The 19,554-nt window shown below is 35.4% G+C and overlaps 4 protein-coding genes across 4 annotated transcripts; 2 read left to right on the top strand and 2 right to left on the bottom strand.

Moving 5' to 3' along the window:
• Positions 1-1,921: 1,921 nt before the first annotated feature.
• Positions 1,922-16,488, top strand: LOC138403928 (uncharacterized). Its single transcript, XM_069506249.1, is given in 5 exon segments — positions 1,922-2,040; positions 2,042-2,089; positions 2,091-2,389; positions 14,510-14,885; positions 14,887-16,488. Coding segments are annotated over 5 exon segments (1,311 nt in total). The 5' UTR covers positions 1,922-2,010; the 3' UTR covers positions 15,445-16,488.
• On the top strand, positions 6,296-11,138 carry LOC117992736 (putative nuclease HARBI1). The gene is made up of 4 exons (XM_069506269.1): positions 6,296-6,501; positions 6,626-6,915; positions 7,009-7,609; positions 7,920-11,138. The coding sequence occupies exons 1-4, from the start codon at positions 6,296-6,298 to the stop codon at positions 7,930-7,932; spliced, it is 1,110 nt and encodes a 369-aa protein (XP_069362370.1). The 3' UTR covers positions 7,933-11,138.
• On the bottom strand, positions 9,618-11,843 carry LOC117992735 (myb/SANT-like DNA-binding domain-containing protein 4). Its single transcript, XM_034980450.2, has 6 exons — positions 11,567-11,843; positions 11,144-11,263; positions 10,821-10,886; positions 10,564-10,655; positions 10,255-10,403; positions 9,618-9,891 (listed from the first exon to the last, which is right to left on the bottom strand). Exons 1-6 carry the CDS (start codon positions 11,841-11,843, stop codon positions 9,618-9,620), a joined length of 978 nt encoding a protein of 325 aa, XP_034836341.1.
• LOC117992790 (uncharacterized) lies at positions 13,661-16,964 on the bottom strand. The gene is made up of 2 exons (XM_034980505.2): positions 16,530-16,964; positions 13,661-14,473 (listed from the first exon to the last, which is right to left on the bottom strand). The coding sequence occupies exons 1-2, from the start codon at positions 16,705-16,707 to the stop codon at positions 13,878-13,880; spliced, it is 774 nt and encodes a 257-aa protein (XP_034836396.1). The 5' UTR covers positions 16,708-16,964; the 3' UTR covers positions 13,661-13,877.
• Positions 16,965-19,554: the final 2,590 nt, after the last annotated feature.

Below are 19,554 nucleotides of genomic sequence, written 5' to 3'. Positions count from 1 at the left end.
ATTGAAAAAAAAAATAGCGAATTGCTTTCGTTTTATTGTATTGCGCCACAGGCGACGCCTCCCGCGCCGGCCGATTTCTCTAGTCGGGACGTACTCCGCGCAGACAGACGGCGTCGTATATTCGTCTCTGTAGCTCTTGTAGATTGCTGACGTCCTAATCGTTTTTTGCTCGCTCTTTCATGAGTTTTGCAACTTAATGGTGACCATATACGCTACGAGAAATCGTTGCAATCAGACTGTACAGTTCGAGCGGTACAGTTTATCGTACATGGCATACAAGCTATATACGCTACGAGAAATCGTTACGATCAGACGGTACAATAAACGGTGCCGACGCACACGTGTCAGCGATGGCTTCGACGGACGACGTTTTAGCAGTTGTTGGATTAATATTCGCCCTGAAGGAAAAAAAAGTGAAGCGGAAAAATCGTAGCATCTGGTGCAAAGAATGGCTAATGAAAAGAAGAGTTCATTCTCATGTCAATTTGTTGGCGGAATTAAAGATGTTTCCAAAAGACTGGCATAATTTTTTAAGAATGGATCATGATACGTACTTACATCTACTGAATATGGTAGCACCAATTATCGAGAAGCAAGACACTATTATGAGAAATGCTATTCCACCCCATGACAGGCTTGTAGCTACTTTGAGGTTTTTATCAACAGGAAGAAATTATGAAGATTTGAAATTCTCTAGTATTATTTCATCTCAAGCCTTGGGTCGCATAATACCGGAAACCTGTGAAGCAATATATAAGGTTCTCCGCAAAGAATATTTTAAGGTAAGAAATAAAAAACTACTAATTACTTAGAATATAATGTTTATTAATTTGTACTTATCATAATAATGACGGTTTATTAATTTGTATTAATATCAAAAGTAGTTAAATAAGCAGCCGCTGAATTTTGTATTTGTTGGGATTGAACTTGTTGAGAAGTTTGCAGAATTGACTGGGAACCTAAATGAGTTTGGATTTCAAAATTTGAATTCTGATAAGGGCTAGGAATGTTTAAATCAGGGCTGGGAGTATGTGAAACGGGGCTGGGAACATTGTAACTATAATTAGTGAAACGCACACTGGTTGAATCAGTCACTTGGTGTGAAATAGTCAAATTTTCCATCTCTGCCAGAAATAATGTTTCGTTAATTATTTTTTCGGCCAATATACGTTGATGTTTTGTGAGGTCTCTCAGCTTAGCTGCAACGTTTGCTCCAAAAATATCAAATCGATCATTTCTAATTGCTGGCCTTTTGAAATGGTTTTGAACAGACTGTAAAACTTCAGTAGTTAGGATTTCATTTGCATTCCTTTTTGAACAACTCCTATTAAATGATGTGTTTGCAATCGAACGAGTCTCTGGAGTTGACTGTGTGGCTGTAGGTGACTGTGAGGTTGACTGGGCGGCTGGAGATGACTCTGAAGTTGACTGGGCGGCTGGAGATGACTGTGAAGTTGACTGGGCGGCCAGAGATGACTGTGCTTCACTTTCAATTTCCTGAAAGAACAATTAATTTTTTTACAGTTCCCACGCTCGGAAGAAGAATGGAAGGATGTGGCCAAAGTGTTTGAAAAGAGATGGAATTTTCCGCATTGTTTAGGCGCAATGGATGGTAAACACATAGCAATTTTTCTTCCAGCTGGATGTGGCTCAGAGTATTTCAACTATAAAAACCATCATAGCATGGTATTATTCGCAATCGTTGATGGAAATTATCGATTTATTTTATGTGATTTTGGAACCAATGGAAGAATTTCAGATGGTGGAGTACTCAAAAACACTATGTTTTTTCAAAAACTTGATAATAATCTGTTGTGTATTCCAACCGACACAGTTGTCGCAAATAGCACTAGAAAGTTGCCTTATGTGTTTGTGGCTGATGATGCATTTCCACTTAGAACAGATTTAATTAAACCATTTAGGGCATAAACTGCGTTAAGCGTGTGCACGCACGTGAGCACGTCGCGGGCCACGCTTCTGGTGCACGCACGTGAGCACGTTCGCGTGCTTATGCGCGGGCATCGGCGCGTGCATCCGCGTACGCAGTTTTCTCAGTACAATTTTGACGTTGGAGGTGTACAGTCGAATAAGTAATAATGGATAAATTAATGTTGTATTATTTATCAAGACGACGGCGACGACGAATTGCCAAAAAAAGACGCCAGCCAGTAAGCCCGTTCGTTGAATCTAGGTTACTGTGCGGGGAATTCGTGGTGAAGTTTGGTATATTAAGAAAAAATGAAAGGTTTTTTTTCAAATATTTTAAAGTTTCATTACAAGTCTATGATGAATTATATTCAAAACTGGAGCCCTATTTGAAGACTAACAATCTACGATTGAAATCTACGTCAATCGTATCACCAATGGAACGATTTGCAATGACATTGCGGTAAGTAAAGACATTTCGATATTAATAATCATCTTTATTCATGTAAAAAAACAGTCATTATTTAACAAAAGTTTAGAACACTCATATTTTTTGCCAATTTATGTAAGTCACATTACTGTTTAGCCACATCAAGCAAGAAAGAAGAAGAAGTTCTTATTGTTTCGGCAGTGACACCTGAATATGGCTGTTCGGTTCAAAATTGCATTTATTATTCGTGCATGTAAAATAGTAAGTCAGTGGCCAATAAACAATGAACTAAAGTAGACGTGTTTTCTTTCTCCTGAAGGCCAACTCAAGTGAACCTTATTGCAACCACCATATGGTCCTTCGAACCGGATTAAATGAGCGAGTGACGAAGTTAAAAATAGATTCTTATCTGAGTGACCGGCGACAATACCTGTTCGACGCGTGGATAATTACTTACCTAACGTAATCTATCATTCATTACTTTGCGAATTTATACGTGGTTATACAAAGTTATTCTGTTTTAGAAGATAATCGCAGTGAACGTGTGTTTGTTGTGAAATACAATGAGTGTAACGCTTAGTAACGAACAACGGCAGTTGGTAAATGCATTGGAAGATACACATAACTTATTACAAAAGGCACAAACCAACTTAAAGAAATGTTCTAAGCAGAGATTAACGCAAGGATATATAGAGGCGCGTCTGCAAAATATTGAGGGATACTGGCAAAGTTTTAAGACAACTCATCAAGATCTGGTAAAATGTACGCCGAAGCAAAAAAGGAACGAAATCCCGTATTTCCTCAACGAAGATTTCTTTGTCGTCGAAGATTTATATACTTGCATCGTAGGAGATTTAAAGGATATGCTTTCATCGCCGACACAGCAATCGCAACCAACGGCAAGTATTATAAACCATGAATCTATGGTAAAATTACCTCGTATAGAAATACCTAAGTTCAACGGATCTTATGAAGACTGGCCTACGTTTAGAGATCTATTTAGATCACTAGTTCACAATTCATCATTAAGTAAAGTTGAAAAATTACACTACCTGAAGACAAGTGTCACCGACGAACCTGCTGAACTCCTTAAACATGTTTATGTATTGGAATCAAATTACGAACAGGCTTGGAACATATTGAACCATAGATATGGAAACAAAAGATTAATCGTAAACTCTTTGTTGCATAAATTAATTAATTTGAAGAAAATCGCTTCACCGTCCGCTAGCCACCTAAAAAACTTATTGGATACCACCACGCAGTGTCTGAACAGTCTTAAAAATCAAGATGTACCTACTGACTCATGGGATCAAATTATTATTTATTTAGTGGTTCAAAAATTAGATATGGACACTCACAAGGATTGGGAAGAGTATTCGTTCAGAGAAGATGCGAATAGATTACCTACCTGGGCTGAGCTAAGGACATTCCTGGAGACGAAATTCCGATCATTGGAGATGGTAAATCCTACAGCTATTAAGGAGAAGACTGTTCTTAAGGCGAAGTCATTCTATGCGACTACTTCAGAAGATAGCGATTCTGCTTCATCAACGAAAACTTGCTATATGTGTGAAGCTGATCACAATCTATGTCACTGTAAAGAATTTCGTAAATTACAACCATCAGAACGATGTGAATTTATTAAGAACAATAGACTCTGCTACAATTGCATGACGATGGGACATTCAGTGATAAGATGTAGGGTGCCGACATCCTGTAAAATATGCCATCGCCGACATCACACATTATTGCACACTAGCGACGGAGTGCCAGAAAATGTAGAATCGCATCACAGTCAAATAGAAGAAGAAATAAAACTAAAATCAGAAAAAACAGAAGAATCAGATATTGCAATATCTACACATTTTGCTTCTGGACAGTCAACATCGCTACTACCAACCGCTTTAGTCATAGTAAAAGACGATGAGGGTCGTAGTACAATATTGCGAGCTTTGGTGGATCAGGGTTCCCAAGTCAATTTTATCACCGCGAGAGCAGCAAAACTATTGAAAATAAAAAGAAAACAAGCAAAGGGTACGATCATAGGGGTGGGTAATACACAAACAACAGTTAATCACATGACACGAGTCGAGCTCTTATCTAAATGTGAGGAAGAATTCAAGCTTAGCATAAATGCCTACATAATGCCGACGCGATTAACTACCCAATTGCCATCACAACCTATTACAAGTACAGTCAATACCTGGTCACATTTACAAGGAATCACCCTAGCTGATGCGAGCTTTAGCAAACCAGGGCGAATCGACATGTTGTTAGGAGTTGAAGTTTACGGTCAAATATTGAAGGCTGATGTTCTGAAAGGTCCTCCCGGCTCCCCGTGTGCTCAGTATACAAGCCTCGGCTGGATTTTATTCGGAAATATACATGAAGAAACTTCACAAAAACTAGTACCTGTAATACATAAAGAATTCAAGGCAGATGACACGAGGGAAGTAGATACAGATATAACAAGAACGTACACTAAAGACGAAGGAGATGGTGAAAACATATACAAGGAAACACATACCAGTAATGAAAAAGGGCGAGATATCGTACAGGTAGATCCAAAATCACCTGAAGGAAATACAGGAGATGGAGCATCAAAGAAATTATTACAACTAGAAAGGAGTTTTAAGAACGATCATAAATTGAAAGTCAAATATACAAAAGCAATAAATGGATGTGAAATGAGACATATGGAACGAACTTCTAAAGGAAAAGGAAACAATCCAGGACTTTATCTAATTATCCTTTATTTTATCTTTTATCTTTTAATAAATCATCCAGGTTTTAAATACGATGATGAAACTACACAGATCAAACCGATATTCGGTACCTCATACAAGGGTACAAAATATAATGTAGCACTCCACGACGAATTACTCATCAGCCCCCAAATGCACATGGATATAAGATCATGGGTGATGCAATGGCGTTGGAAAAATGTAGAATTTCTCTCGGAGATCCAGAAGGTGAATCAACAGATACTCATAGCCGAAGATGAAGAACAGGAACCTGAAATTATACATGAATGGTTAGAAATCAGAGAAAGTTTAAATGACAGTACACATATAAAGGTGAATAGATGGTTACAAAAAGCAATGAAGGAGGTTACTATACCTGACTATTGTGATGCTTCGACGAAGGTTTATAGAGCCGTCCTCCTCTCCAAGTTACTGAAACAAGTCGGCGAGACAATGCAATCCCAATAACCCAAATATTCGGTTGAACCGATTCTATGATTGAATTATCATGGCTGCAAGGAAACCCTAATAGACGGCAGACCTTTATTCGAAATAGTGTGATCACAATACTCGACCACGTTGGAAATAAATGGTACCACATCCAATTCCAAAACAATCCACCTGACATCGCTTACCGAGTCATGTTGGCCCCAGCACTGAAGAACTGCTCCCTCTGATAGCATGGACCGGAACTACTGAAACAGAAGGATTTAGTAGTGGAAAGATTAAATAATGAAGATACAGAACTAGAGAAGGTAAAAGCAACAACAATGAATACACACCTGAGTGTCAAGGATGATACTACCTCCATTTATAAAATCTGGAAATTGACGATCTGTCAGAATCACTACTACATAATATATGCTACAGGATTCTTAAATTGTAAAGGGATTAAAAGGGACACTAACACTTAAGAGCCAATTTCACCGACAAAACTAAACGCGATTAGTTCACGCTAAACTCAGTTTACGCACATAACTGAGTTTAGGGCCATAGTTTGCATTTCACCGACGTCAATTAAACGCAGTTAAAGCTAAACGCGGTTTAAATTCTAAACGCCCAATTTTCTACGTTTAGCTTCGTAAAACCGAGTTTAGAGAGCTGTCAAGTGTCAACTGTCAACAGTGTCCATGTCTTAAGTTATATATTTTCATACTATTTGTATTTTGTAAAGTAATCTTTGCTGATCACTATGAAAAGAGCATTGGCATTAGCTTTTGACGATAGTGATACTGATGAGGAATATATTGTTCGTCGTCCAAGATGGATACGAGAAAGAGAACAGCACTTCGACACCCTTGATGATAAGGACTTTGTAACAAGATTTCGTCTCACGAAACCCACAGTTCTGTCTGTATTGGAATCGATTGAAGACAAGCTTGAGTTTCCTACAAATATGTAAGCCCTAAAATGTTGTTCATATTGTGTATTTTATAGTTATTATACTAGGGCCAACATATTTATTGTTTATGAGCTCTTTAGCTGATTGATTGTTTGTATTGATTGATTGTTTTTATTCCAGAAATTACAGTGTAGCTCCTATTAATCAGTTGCTATGTGCTTTACGTTTTTATGCTACTGGGTGCTACCAAGTAACTGCTGCTGACTTATGTGGATTTAGCACATCTACTGCACACAGAATTGTGCACAGAGTTAGCGCTGCAATCGCTTCGCTCCGAACACAGCACATTTACTTTCCGGAGCTACCAGATGAGATCCGAGACACACAAAGAGAATTTTATGAAAGAGCCAGGTTTCCATGTGTTATAGGTGCAATCGATTGCTCTCATGTGAAGTTCATTAAATCACCAGGTAAAGCATTATTTCATTTTTCATGCATTACCTAAACCTAAATGTTTCATATTACATTCTTATAATTTTATTAATAATTAATTATTATTTTAGGTGGAGAGAATCCAGAGATTTTTCGGAACAGAAAACACTATTTTTCTTTGAATGTTCAAGCCATATGTAATGCCAAATTGGAATTTACAGATGTGGTTGCTCGATGGCCAGGGAGTACACATGACTCATATATTTTCAGTAATTGTTATAGAAGAGCTATGTTTGAACAGGGCCGGTATGGAAATGCTGTGCTTGTGGGAGATGCAGGCTATGCCTGTAACAATTATATGATGACTCCATTGGATCAATGCAATACTGAGGCTGAAAATTTGTACAATGAGTCTCATATAAGGACCAGAAATTGTGTAGAGCGATTGTTTGGAGTCTGGAAAAGACGTTTCCCAGCGATGGCAATTGGATTAGGTGTTTCAGTGCAGCATTCATTTCCAATAATTATTGCCACAGCTGTATTGCACAATATTGCAAGGAGAAGTGGTGAAACAACACCACCAGATGATAATATAATAATTAATCCAGCCTCTTGGGATGCTATATTAGCTGATGGCAATATTAATATTGCGAATATGAATGCTGCACGAACACAAAGAACAAATCCAAATCATAGAAGACGTCATGAATTTGTAACAAACTATTTTGCCCAGTAAGTTTATTAGTTAAGTTTTCCAAACTTATTTATAAATTTATTAAAAACAAGCTTTTGCCCACAATTTCGTCTGCTAGGCATTAGGCTCTTAACTTTATTTTTTGGGATCATGTCATCCTCCAGGTGCTCACTCAACTTTACCATGCAAAAATATGGCTATGTAATACATAGCTCCATTTTTACATGATTGAAGGACAAACACACTTTGGCATTTATAATATTACACTCAAAGCTAATTGCAGGCTGAAAATTATTTATTTGAGAAATTTTAAATTACCCATGCTATATTAACTTATTTTATTTTCAGATTGGAAAGATAAATTCTAGAGTCTATATTAATAATGACCGCAGGCTGTCGACCATAACATATTTCAGGCGCACTTTGGAATACTTTGGACACTTTGCCCTGGAAAAACATCATATTATTATGTGAGGTGATCTGCGCTAAGGATTGTGACCCTCATTAATGGGGATGAAGATGCCACATGTCACTCTCTTGTTTACCGAACAAACTTAAAGGAAATTAAAATTATATAACATAAGGAATATGCCAATTTCCTTATAGTCTATAGTCATAGTAGTTATAGTTATAGTAGTTATACTGATTGATATATAATATATTAAAATAAAGATAATTTTATTGCAAATGCAAAGATAAAATATTGCCTTTGAAAAAACGTTCATGACTTACTAATTGCCAGGCTTTAAAATTTCAAAATTTTAATTAAAAATAGCCTTGACCATATTTTTATAGCCAATACAATTGCAATTTGTTTTTAGGGTTCCATACCTCAAAAGGAAAAACGGAACCCTTATAGGATCACTTTATTGTCTGTCTGTCTGTTGCTGGTTCTTCTCGGTAGGAAAGGCATTCTGAATCAGTGGTAGATGCTCTAGACGATTCAAAATTACTTGTAAAAGTCTAATTGAATTAAAAATATTTTCTGTCAAGTTGACCTAGAATCATGAAATTTGGCAGGTAGGTCTTATAGCACAAGTAAAGTAATAAATCCGAAAACCATGAATTTGTGGTTACATCATTAAAAAGAATTAAAATGTAGATAACTATAAGTACCAAATATGAAAGGGCTTTACCTGTACATTCTAAAACAGATTATTATTTATCTTTATGCATAATAGATAAATATAATCGATAAATATGCTTTTCATCTAGTAAACAGATGGGTGTAGGTAGACCTATATTTGGGATCTTGTAATAGTATTTATTATAAGAATTAAATTAGGTAGGTAGTAAATGGGATGAAAATAAATTGATAAAATAATCATAAATCTTTCATTTATTGTACATTTACAAGCACTCAAATTCTCAGCAGTTCTTCAGAACAAAAGGTTACAATATCTCTCATAATGTAATAAGTTATTACAATTACAATTTTGTAGACAGCTGGATGCAAAGGCGATTGCACCCATTCAACTTTATCTATGTTATAAGTTATAACCCAGACTTAATAAATGTATTTTTGGTAATTTTTATACATGGTTTAAAGTAGACAATGTTATTTTCTTCAGAAACAGATTGTATAAAAACACTACACTCAAAAATATACAAAGTACACAAAGGATTTCTATACTTTGTGCAGGTGACATGATAGTGTTACTAGTTTATAGAAAATTCCTGCAACACTATCTGGTGTGAACACCAGTCCACAAAAGAACTGGTAACTGACTTGGGCTAGCGTAGCTAGTTACCACCCTACTGGCAAAGCCAAGTTTAGCGTTCCGGTACAATGCCAAAGGAGTATGGGTTTAATTAAAACTACCGTACCCCTTCCAGGATAGCCCGCTTCCATCTTTGGACTGCATGAAAATTTACCACCAGGTGAGATAGCAGATGGCAGTCAAGGGCTAACTTGTATCTGAATAAAAAAAAAGGAAACATCAACAAGAAAAAGAAAAACTGAAACTTCAACAAGAGTGCATAAAATAAAAAGAGTACATAAAATTAGAACTTTATAAAATTAAACAAATTAAAAGAATAAAGAGTTTATTCTTTTAATTTGTTTAACTGTATTTGTAACAGCTCTAATTTTATTTTCTCTTGTTGCAATTTTATGTTCTCTTGTTCAAGCTTCACTTTTTCTTGTTCTTCTTGATGTTGCAATATCCTCATATGAATATCATGCTCCTCTTGGGCATGTTTGTTGGTCATAGTCAGAGTGTGTATTCTTTCATTATTCAGGCTTTGACTAGTATCATGCCTCAAAACTGGCCGCCTTCTGCTTCTCGCTGCAGTTAGTGTTGGTGCACGAGTATGGATCCTGCAATATAAAAAAAATTATAGTGCTCTGCCCATCACCTATTAAGATTACACAGTACACAGCAAATTTTACTTATCATTTTTAACTATAGTTATTGTTTGACTTTATTAAAATGTATAATGTAGTTTGTGATAAAATGGTTTCTTTTACTGTTAGCACGTAATTTTGGTACTACATTAACAAGTAGCTCCCTAATGAAAACTATTCATATTATAAATGTTCATATAAATCCTCTTGATGGAAGTTACAACTCTACCTATTTGGCTACATTTACATTGCTGTTTGGCTACCACTACTGCTTTCTATTCCTAGAGACATGAATAGAGCAGCTAATATAGTACACAGAGCAAAAATGATTAATACCTTGATGGTGTGTGATGCAATTGTTGTGCATCAGAAAAAGTCACATCAGGCTGTGCTGGTTGTTGTCTGTCAGGTAACGGGCTTTCCAATCTGCCAAGAATATGATTCATTGGCTCCCTTAACATACTCGGATTGTACTGAGACCAGTCCTGTATGAAAATATGAAGACATTATTATTTTGAACATTTTATGTATAATAATTATAACTACCTACGTATAATTATGTACCATATATACCTATATTTATAAAATAGAAATTAATGAAGAACACTAAATAATAGTTCTTGCTTGTGTGCATAGTATACTTACAAGGGTCATAGTGGTGGCCGCCTCAGTTGATATATTTTCATCCAGTATTGGTCCACTCTCACTCTCCTGAACCAATACTGTGTTACTGATATCTGAAAATTAAAGTCGTTTTATATACACCCAATACTAGCATGATGTAAGGGCCCATTTCATAGTTGAAGAGGTAGCAAAAAGGTGACTGCATAGCATCATTGTTTAATGTTTGCAGAACAATTAATATTAAGTATATCCAAAAATAAGGATTTTAAGGTACATACCACTTAGGACTGTATCGTGTTCTTCATCAGCTATTCTTACAGAAAGAGTATCAGGTTGCGATGAGGCTAAAAAATATGATTGTAATAATTACTACAATGTTATGAAAGTTGTTTGTCAGAATGGGTGTGACATATATAATAATAAATAAAATTGAATTGTCTATCTGTACTTTCGAAATTACTACCTCATATTACTGAACCAGTGGTAGATTTACTTGATGATGCCGCAATCCAAACTACTAGGTTATCACTGCTTATTATACTACATACTTATCACTGCTTATTATACTACATACTTATATTTCAATAAAATTAATACCTACCTATAACCTGAGTGTTATCAGAGTCATACTCATTAACAAAGCCTGACACTCTTGACTGAATTAACTGCAGCACGCGTTCAATGGCAGGATCGTCAATGATTTTTTTTGGTGGTCCTCCTCCTACAATAAGTAAATAATTATAATGAATCCTGTTGTTGTAGTAAGGTTGTTATTATAAGTCATGTTGGACAAACAATCTACAGAGTGAATATATATAAATTTGCATATAAAAAGATTAAAATCTTTTAATTGTAATCATAAATTAATTCACATTAATATTGTTTACAACATATTTTGACTTTTTTACTTTATTTTAAGAAGTTAAACTTTAATTATTACATCAATTGGGTATATTGTCTACAAGTTGGGTATATTGTGTACACATTACAAGATTACTAAAATAATATAATAAAATGCACATACCTGTTCCCAAAAAGTGCTGATTTTGAAGCGTCAATTTATTTTTCGCCTTTTTTTTTAGGTTTTCCCAGCAATTTTTTAGGACCTCCCACTCCCTGGGGTGCAGGCAGGACACAGTATTAAATTCAGTGGCTATTTTGCGCCACTCTTCACGTTTTTCAGCCACTGAAGCCGCGTCCGTTTTTTTATTTTCGACAATGTTGAAGTGTCTTTCGACGACTTCAACAAGAGCCAATTTTTCGCTGGCGGCAAAAGTGGCGTCTCTTTTTCTTTTTGACATAATTAACTAGTAGGTAACAATCTAACAACGTAACAACTAACAATACAAAATAAACAAAACAAAATACTATAACTAAAAAACTTATATCGATATCAATTTCAAATAAATAATTAACTAATAAATTTTTTAAAGAGAAACACAATGACAAACACCGATCAGAAAAGGATAATCAAGGATAATGAGTTGTCAAAGAGTATAGCACAATGACAATGCGCTTTGTTCTTGCAACTAAAAATTGTTAAAAAAGGGGCAGCAAGGCGCTGTTTAATGTTGCCAAGATGTTGCAAATACAAAACGCATCGAATACTTCCGTGGTTTTGTCTATGATCGTGACAACACTTCATGTAAACTTAGTTTTACTAAACGCGATTAGTTTATAGCCGGTGAAATCGGTTTGACTTAAACTGAGTTCAAATTATTTGTTTAAACTCAGTTAAGCTAAACTTAGTTTTGTTAAACTAGGTTTCTGTAGCGAATGGTGAAATCCGCCCTAAGTCGTTGTCATAACGGATGAAATAGAAGAGGCATTACATACATGCATCAAACAAGAAGTAAGGAAGAAATTCAAAATATAAAGGAAGGAGATAAGGTCCAGAGTTAGAAGCTCATAAAAAACTAGGGAGTGCCTCCAGGAAGGTGAATAATTAGGACAGATAGTTAATATTATACATCCTGGTCCTGATAGACTCACTACAGTTTATAGTGTAAAAAGTGGATACAGCAATTTAAAACGATCTATTTCTATGTTGTGTTTTATACCTGTTGGTGTTAACATTAAGTGATGAATCAATGAGTTCGTTTTCATATATTAATTTGTTTTACAAGAATTGCTACAATTTTCAAATTTGATTTGTTCATATTTACCTATTAATGATGCGAGAATAAACATTTTTATTGTCAGCGATAAAATTAGTGTTTAGATATGATGTAATGTACTTAATTTCGTGAAATGATTTAATATGTATTTATAGAATAATTATTTAAATAAAAGGTCTCTTAGAGCCCTTTTGGCGGGCGGCATGTTCGGTTCAAAATTGCATTTATTATTCGTGCATGTAAAATAGTAAGTCAGTGGCCAATAAACAATGAACTAAAGTAGACGTGTTTTCTTTCTCCTGAAGGCCAACTCAAGTGAACCTTATTGCAACCACCAATGGCTTAAAATGTTTTTCTTGATGTGGTTCACGGACCGAAACACATAACCGCACACTTATTAATCATCATATTAATCACAGTTTCTTATATTTATTAATTATATTTTGTTATTTCTAAATTACACAGTTTTATCTTTTTCGTTTTTTTTTATCTATACCTACTTATTCACTTATTTTTTTATATACTTAATCACAACAGTCATCACAGTGTCTTGCATAAACGCTACGTTACAATTAGTCATTGATTATTCATTTGAAATACACTAATAAAATCACAGGTTCAAGTTTAAAATAAAAAAACACAATAACAGTTAAAACAGTACAATAAGTCTAAATGTCTTAATTATAATAATATACCTACCTTACAAAGTATTAATTATAATGACGCATATTGATTGCAAGTTTTTACATATGAATATTTCCCTTATTAATTATTCCCTTCTATTACTAGATCGGGTACTAATATTATTTTAAATTCTTATTTATCATCACAATCATAATCACAGTTTACTACATAAAAGATTAAATTTAAGAAGAGGACATATGAAGGAGCAATGTTATGAGTAGGTTCAAAAAAAAGGTCCATTAAGTAAAAAAGGGGTCTATTGATACACTTTTTTATTTGACCCCAAAATAGGGTTTAAGATAAAAGTGTCCGAATCGACCCCGTTTCTTTCCTTATGAACATGACACCTCAAGGCTTGTAAACTTTTGGCGAATGCCCTTGTATATCATAATAATTGCACATGAGACCAGAAAAATATAAATATAAAATTGCGCTTTTTACTAACTTAAATAGTTCTTCATGTTCTTCTCTTTCTTTTGTTCTTAATAATTAAACAGTCTTAATCAAATCTTCAAAGTCTTTCTTGTTACCTATTTATTCATTGTTCGTATCTGATCTTACATTTAAGGATTCTAAATCATTCGTTACCGTATTTTGCGTTAATGAAAGGTCATCAATGGTAATAATCATTTCTTTTTCAATATCAATTAAAGCTTGTAATACTTTCGTACGAAATAATAATTTTTTAAAGCAACTCAATTTTTTTACAGTTGGTAATAATGACTTAAAAAAATTCAAGTCTTCGTCCATATTATCTGCAGTGTTATTCTTCACGTAATTTAACAACTCTAATTCGAAATCAGTTGGCGATTCGCACTTACGTTTCTTGGAAGATCGTGTTTCTTTGGTAACGCTGGAGCTGGTGCTAGGTACATTAATCAAATCTTCTTCAATAATCGTATTATTTTGTGAAGTTCTCGGTGACGCGTTTTGCTCTACTGACTGATTAAAATTGTCTGCCGATTCTTCTCCTTGAGTATTCGAGTTTGAATCTAAAAATGACAGCATGTTATAGTAAACGTATGTTTTATTTGCCCTGGAACCGGAGCCTGATTTAAGTTTTTTTTTAGTAGACCTCACTCTTATATAAGTGTCTCTTGCAGTTTTCCATCTTTGCTGCAGCTTTTTCACTGAAACAATAACACAGGTATTTTATTTTATTACAGATATTTAGTTAGTGGACATACCTTCGTCGATATTCATCTGGCGTATCAGACAGGACTAACCACGGTCAGAAAAATAGTAACAGAAGTTTGTCAAATTATAATTGAAAGGTTAAAGGAAGAATGTATACCAAAATTTTCCCGTGCGCTATGGGTAGAGACTGAAAAAGGTTTTTTAACGCAAGCCCAGTTTCCTAACTGCATAGGTGCAATAGACGGAAAACATATACGCATTATAAGACCTCCACATAGTGGTTCCCTCTATTACAACTATAAGCATTACTATTCTATTGTACTGCTTGCAATGTGTAACGCCAACTATGAGTTTACCTATATAAACGTGGGAGTGCAGGGTAAAGAATCCTTAAAGAATCCGTAAAGACTCCGCAATTTTCACACAAAGCCGATTGTACGAACAAATCAACAATGACTTAATAGATATTCCTCCTGCCAAAGCATTGCCCGTAATACACAATGATAAACCAACCAACATTGCTGCAACCGCAGCTTTGCCCTATATTATTGTAGGAGATGAAGCATTTGGGTTATCTAGCCATGTCATGCGGCCATATGCTCGAGCTCTCGATTTAAACTACAAAAAAAAAATATTCAATTATAGGTTAACGAGAGCGCGACGTTATATTGAGTGTACATTTGGTATCATGGCTAATAAATTTCGCATACTCCATCGTCCATTGAACGTTGGAAAAGACAAAGCAATTTGTTTTCTTAAAACAATTTGTATTTTGCATAATTTTATAAGATCAAGAAGTCAAATTAATGACTTTCATGATATTGTCATTATACCAGACCATATACGTTCAGTTCGGGGGTTAATTGGAAATACCCACAGAGATTCGTATACATTACGCGATAGCTTCGCAGATTATTTCGTTGCAGACGGACAGCTGTCATGGCAAGATCGCAGTATTTATTGAAGGCTTTTTTATAATTTATGTACATTCAATAATTGAATTTTCACGGTTTTTTACCACACATTTTTTATTAACATAGCAGGCATATTTTAATAATATACCTAATGATTTTATTTGTTAAATTCATCGGATGTAACCAGTTGCGCCGCCATGACAGTCGAAAATTATAAGAAATTCAGTATTCTTACATTAAATAGGTAAAATGTTATGTAATTACGCATAAAATGAAACTTTTTTTCTTTCATTACACATCCAGTGATGTGTAGTTTGTACAGTGTCTAAAAACACAAGTAGGCATCTTTTTTACTAAAATATTATTGGTACTCAAACACATGTAGACGCGACACCGATTGGAGCGTGACTAACTGCATGGTAGGCAATTACCTTCCATTGCTCTTGCCTTTGAAAGCGGGCGTATAACTAATCTAGTTATATAAAATCATAGGATGTAACCAAATAACTTAGATTGTTGTAAACTAAAGTTGAGAGATGTCAAAGAAAAACCTACAAAACTACAAAACGCACGCTTATTTTACAAAGTTACTAGCCCAATTCTAAAACCAATATAATAAATATTTTAGTTGATAATTGTTTTATTTATTTACCTACCGATCCACTGTTTCTGCCCTAAAATGATTTTGAACCCTAAATACACCGATAGTGTGAAGTAGTGTGAAGCTCGCAGTCGTGAACATACTGGTTGTCTCGTGACGCGCAAAATGGCGGCGACCGCGTGGCCGAAAGAAAGAACTTTGGAATTTATCGAGCAATAATTATATAAAACCATACCAATATTATGGGACATTGTTCACACGAATTTCACAATGTTCAGAAATACGCAGTATCTCTGCACTAGTTTTGAATATAAGCATGATTTTATATTTACATAGGTAAATTATTGTAAATATTCCGAGTTTTAATTTTATAGTTGGATTAATTGTTGAAAACATTTAATTGACACAAATACAATTGAAATAACTAATTATATATAACTAATTGCATAGATTATTAAAAATAAAAATTAGGCGCAAAGAATAGTTTACCTAACCTACGTTATTATAAAATAAAAAAAGAGTGTAGGTACTTACCTTGTATGTTTTTTTCTGCTTCACTCCAGTCATCAAAATTTTCAAACAGTACTTTACAAATGTCTAGCCATGCTTTTGATTTAGCGTCCCGGTCTTTAAATATTTCGCTTGATTGGTCCCATATGGCAGGACGACACTGAACTTCAACAATTACCCTTTCTGTATCAAAATTTGTCATTTTTTGTTATGGGCCGGGCACGCGCGTGCGGTCGGTTCGAGATAGCGCTGTCAACTGAACAAGCACGCGCGTGCACCCGCTAGCGGGCTTCGCGCGTGGACCCGTCCAACGTGATGCGTGATCACGTCGCGTGCATGCGTGCCCCATTGCACGGAAGTATCACGCGACGGGCTCACGAGCGTGTGCACGCGCATGGGCACGCGCGGGTCGTTTTTGTATGGACACGCGAGAGGCACGCTTAACGCAGTTTATACCCTTAGGCAAGCAGACTTAACCACAAATAAAACCAGAATTCTAAATTACCGTGTATCACGAGCAAGGCGCATTGTCGAAAATGCGTTTGGGATCTTAGCATCTCGATTTAGAATTTTTCACACAAAAATTAGTATTGATCCGAAGAGAATAGAGTCTGTCGTGATGGCCAGTTGTGCTTTACATAATTTTTTAATGAAGACGTCAGAAAGTTCTTACTGTCAACGAGAATGCTTCGACGTAGAAAATGTTGATGAAGGGTCAATAACCCAAGGATATGATACACTGGATTCAGCCATAGTTAATTTACAATGAAGAAATCTTGGTAATACCTCAATTGCAGCAAAAAAAGTCAGAGAAGAGTACATGGAATACTTTGCAAGTGAAGGCAGCGTTCCGTGGCAAAATAATTTTATACGTTAACTATTCTATGCTTAAACAGAAGCTTTAAGAATAAAACATTTAATAAAAAAAGTTGCTTAGTTTTATTTAAATACCTACACGTTAATTCACTAAGTATTAATATGTAGGTACGTATTTTTTTCGAGACTGCTACCATAGTACACTGCTTAGCAGCACAGTTAGCAGTGACTGCTACAGTACGATTCAAACTTTATGTCCTCGCGAACTTCGTGCGTGTCCATGCGCAGAGTACAATATTAGGTATCAGCGGGGCGCGAGAGGAATGCGGAGGCGGGGCGTTACCCCGTGCGTCCCCCGCCGATAATAGAACTTCCTATTTTTATCATTACATACTTTCAAAAAAAATGTCAAAAGTAGCCAAATCATTCTTTAGTTGATTGTACCAGCGCAAACTTCACTCGCAGCTAACTTCCGCGGGACATAAAGTTTGCATCGGACTGTACAACGTGAAAGAAGGAAGAATTCATGTAATAATATAAATAACTAAGTATAGAGCATGTCTCAGTATGGTGGATTTGCTTATCATATATTCACATTACCATATTAAATTTAGTGCTATTCTACTCTGCTGGCACCACAGGGCTAAAAACTATAGAAGAAAATATAAAAAAAATCATAAGAAAAGCCGACCTTATTGGAACAGTCTGTTTAATAATCACGCAAATAACTTACCTCGTTGTCTGTTGATTCCATATTTGAGCATGAATGTCTGGGTTCAACTTGGTCGTCCAAAAACAGCAACATAGCGTAATACCATAGTTTTGGTTTATATACTTCTTGGGTTCCTGCTCCTGATTTCTTCGAATCAGCGATCTTCTTACGCTCTTTTTTGTATGTAGAGCGAATGTTGTTTATTTTTTTTACAACAGCATCTTTGTCAGCACTAGGGTCTATTATTTTTAATTTTTCAATCAGCTTAGTGTACGCCGAACGTTTTAATTCACGATTGTGATACTCTTTGCCTTTAGTATTCCAAAGACAAGGTTCACTGCGATATAATTCAATAAACTCTTCTAGCCATTCGCGATTAGTTTGAGACGCCATGACGCGTGCGCACGTCCACCCGAACTGCGACTGACGACAAAACTGAACACTTGACTACAAGAAATCTTGGTAATACCTCAATTGCAGCAAAAAAAGTCAGAGAAGAGTACATGGAATACTTTGCAAGTGAAGGCAGCGTTCCGTGGCAAAATAATTTTATACGTTAACTATTCTATGCTTAAACAGAAGCTTTAAGAATAAAACATTTAATAAAAAAAGTTGCTTAGTTTTATTTAAATACCTACACGTTAATTCACTAAGTATTAATATGTAGGTACGTATTTTTTTCGAGACTGCTACCATAGTACACTGCTTAGCAGCACAGTTAGCAGTGACTGCTACAGTACGATTCAAACTTTATGTCCTCGCGAACTTCGTGCGTGTCCATGCGCAGAGTACAATATTAGGTATCAGCGGGGCGCGAGAGGAATGCGGAGGCGGGGCGTTACCCCGTGCGTCCCCCGCCGATAATAGAACTTCCTATTTTTATCATTACATACTTTCAAAAAAAATGTCAAAAGTAGCCAAATCATTCTTTAGTTGATTGTACCAGCGCAAACTTCACTCGCAGCTAACTTCCGCGGGACATAAAGTTTGCATCGGACTGTACAACGTGAAAGAAGGAAGAATTCATGTAATAATATAAATAACTAAGTATAGAGCATGTCTCAGTATGGTGGATTTGCTTATCATATATTCACATTACCATATTAAATTTAGTGCTATTCTACTCTGCTGGCACCACAGGGCTAAAAACTATAGAAGAAAATATAAAAAAAATCATAAGAAAAGCCGACCTTATTGGAACAGTCTGTTTAATAATCACGCAAATAACTTACCTCGTTGTCTGTTGATTCCATATTTGAGCATGAATGTCTGGGTTCAACTTGGTCGTCCAAAAACAGCAACATAGAGTAATACCATAGTTTTGGTTTATATACTTCTTGGGTTCCTGCTCCTGATTTCTTCGAATCAGCGATCTTCTTACGCTCTTTTTTGTATGTAGAGCGAATGTTGTTTATTTTTTTTACAACAGCATCTTTGTCAGCACTAGGGTCTATTATTTTTAATTTTTCAATCAGCTTAGTGTACGCCGAACGTTTTAATTCACGATTGTGATACTCTTTG

Source organism: Maniola hyperantus, chromosome 22 (genome assembly GCF_902806685.2).
Source record: "Maniola hyperantus chromosome 22, iAphHyp1.2, whole genome shotgun sequence".
NCBI classification, from domain to species: Eukaryota; Metazoa; Arthropoda; class Insecta; order Lepidoptera; family Nymphalidae; genus Maniola; species Maniola hyperantus.
The sequence above is the reverse complement of the archived record's forward strand: the minus strand, read 5'-3'. Positions and strand labels throughout refer to the sequence as shown.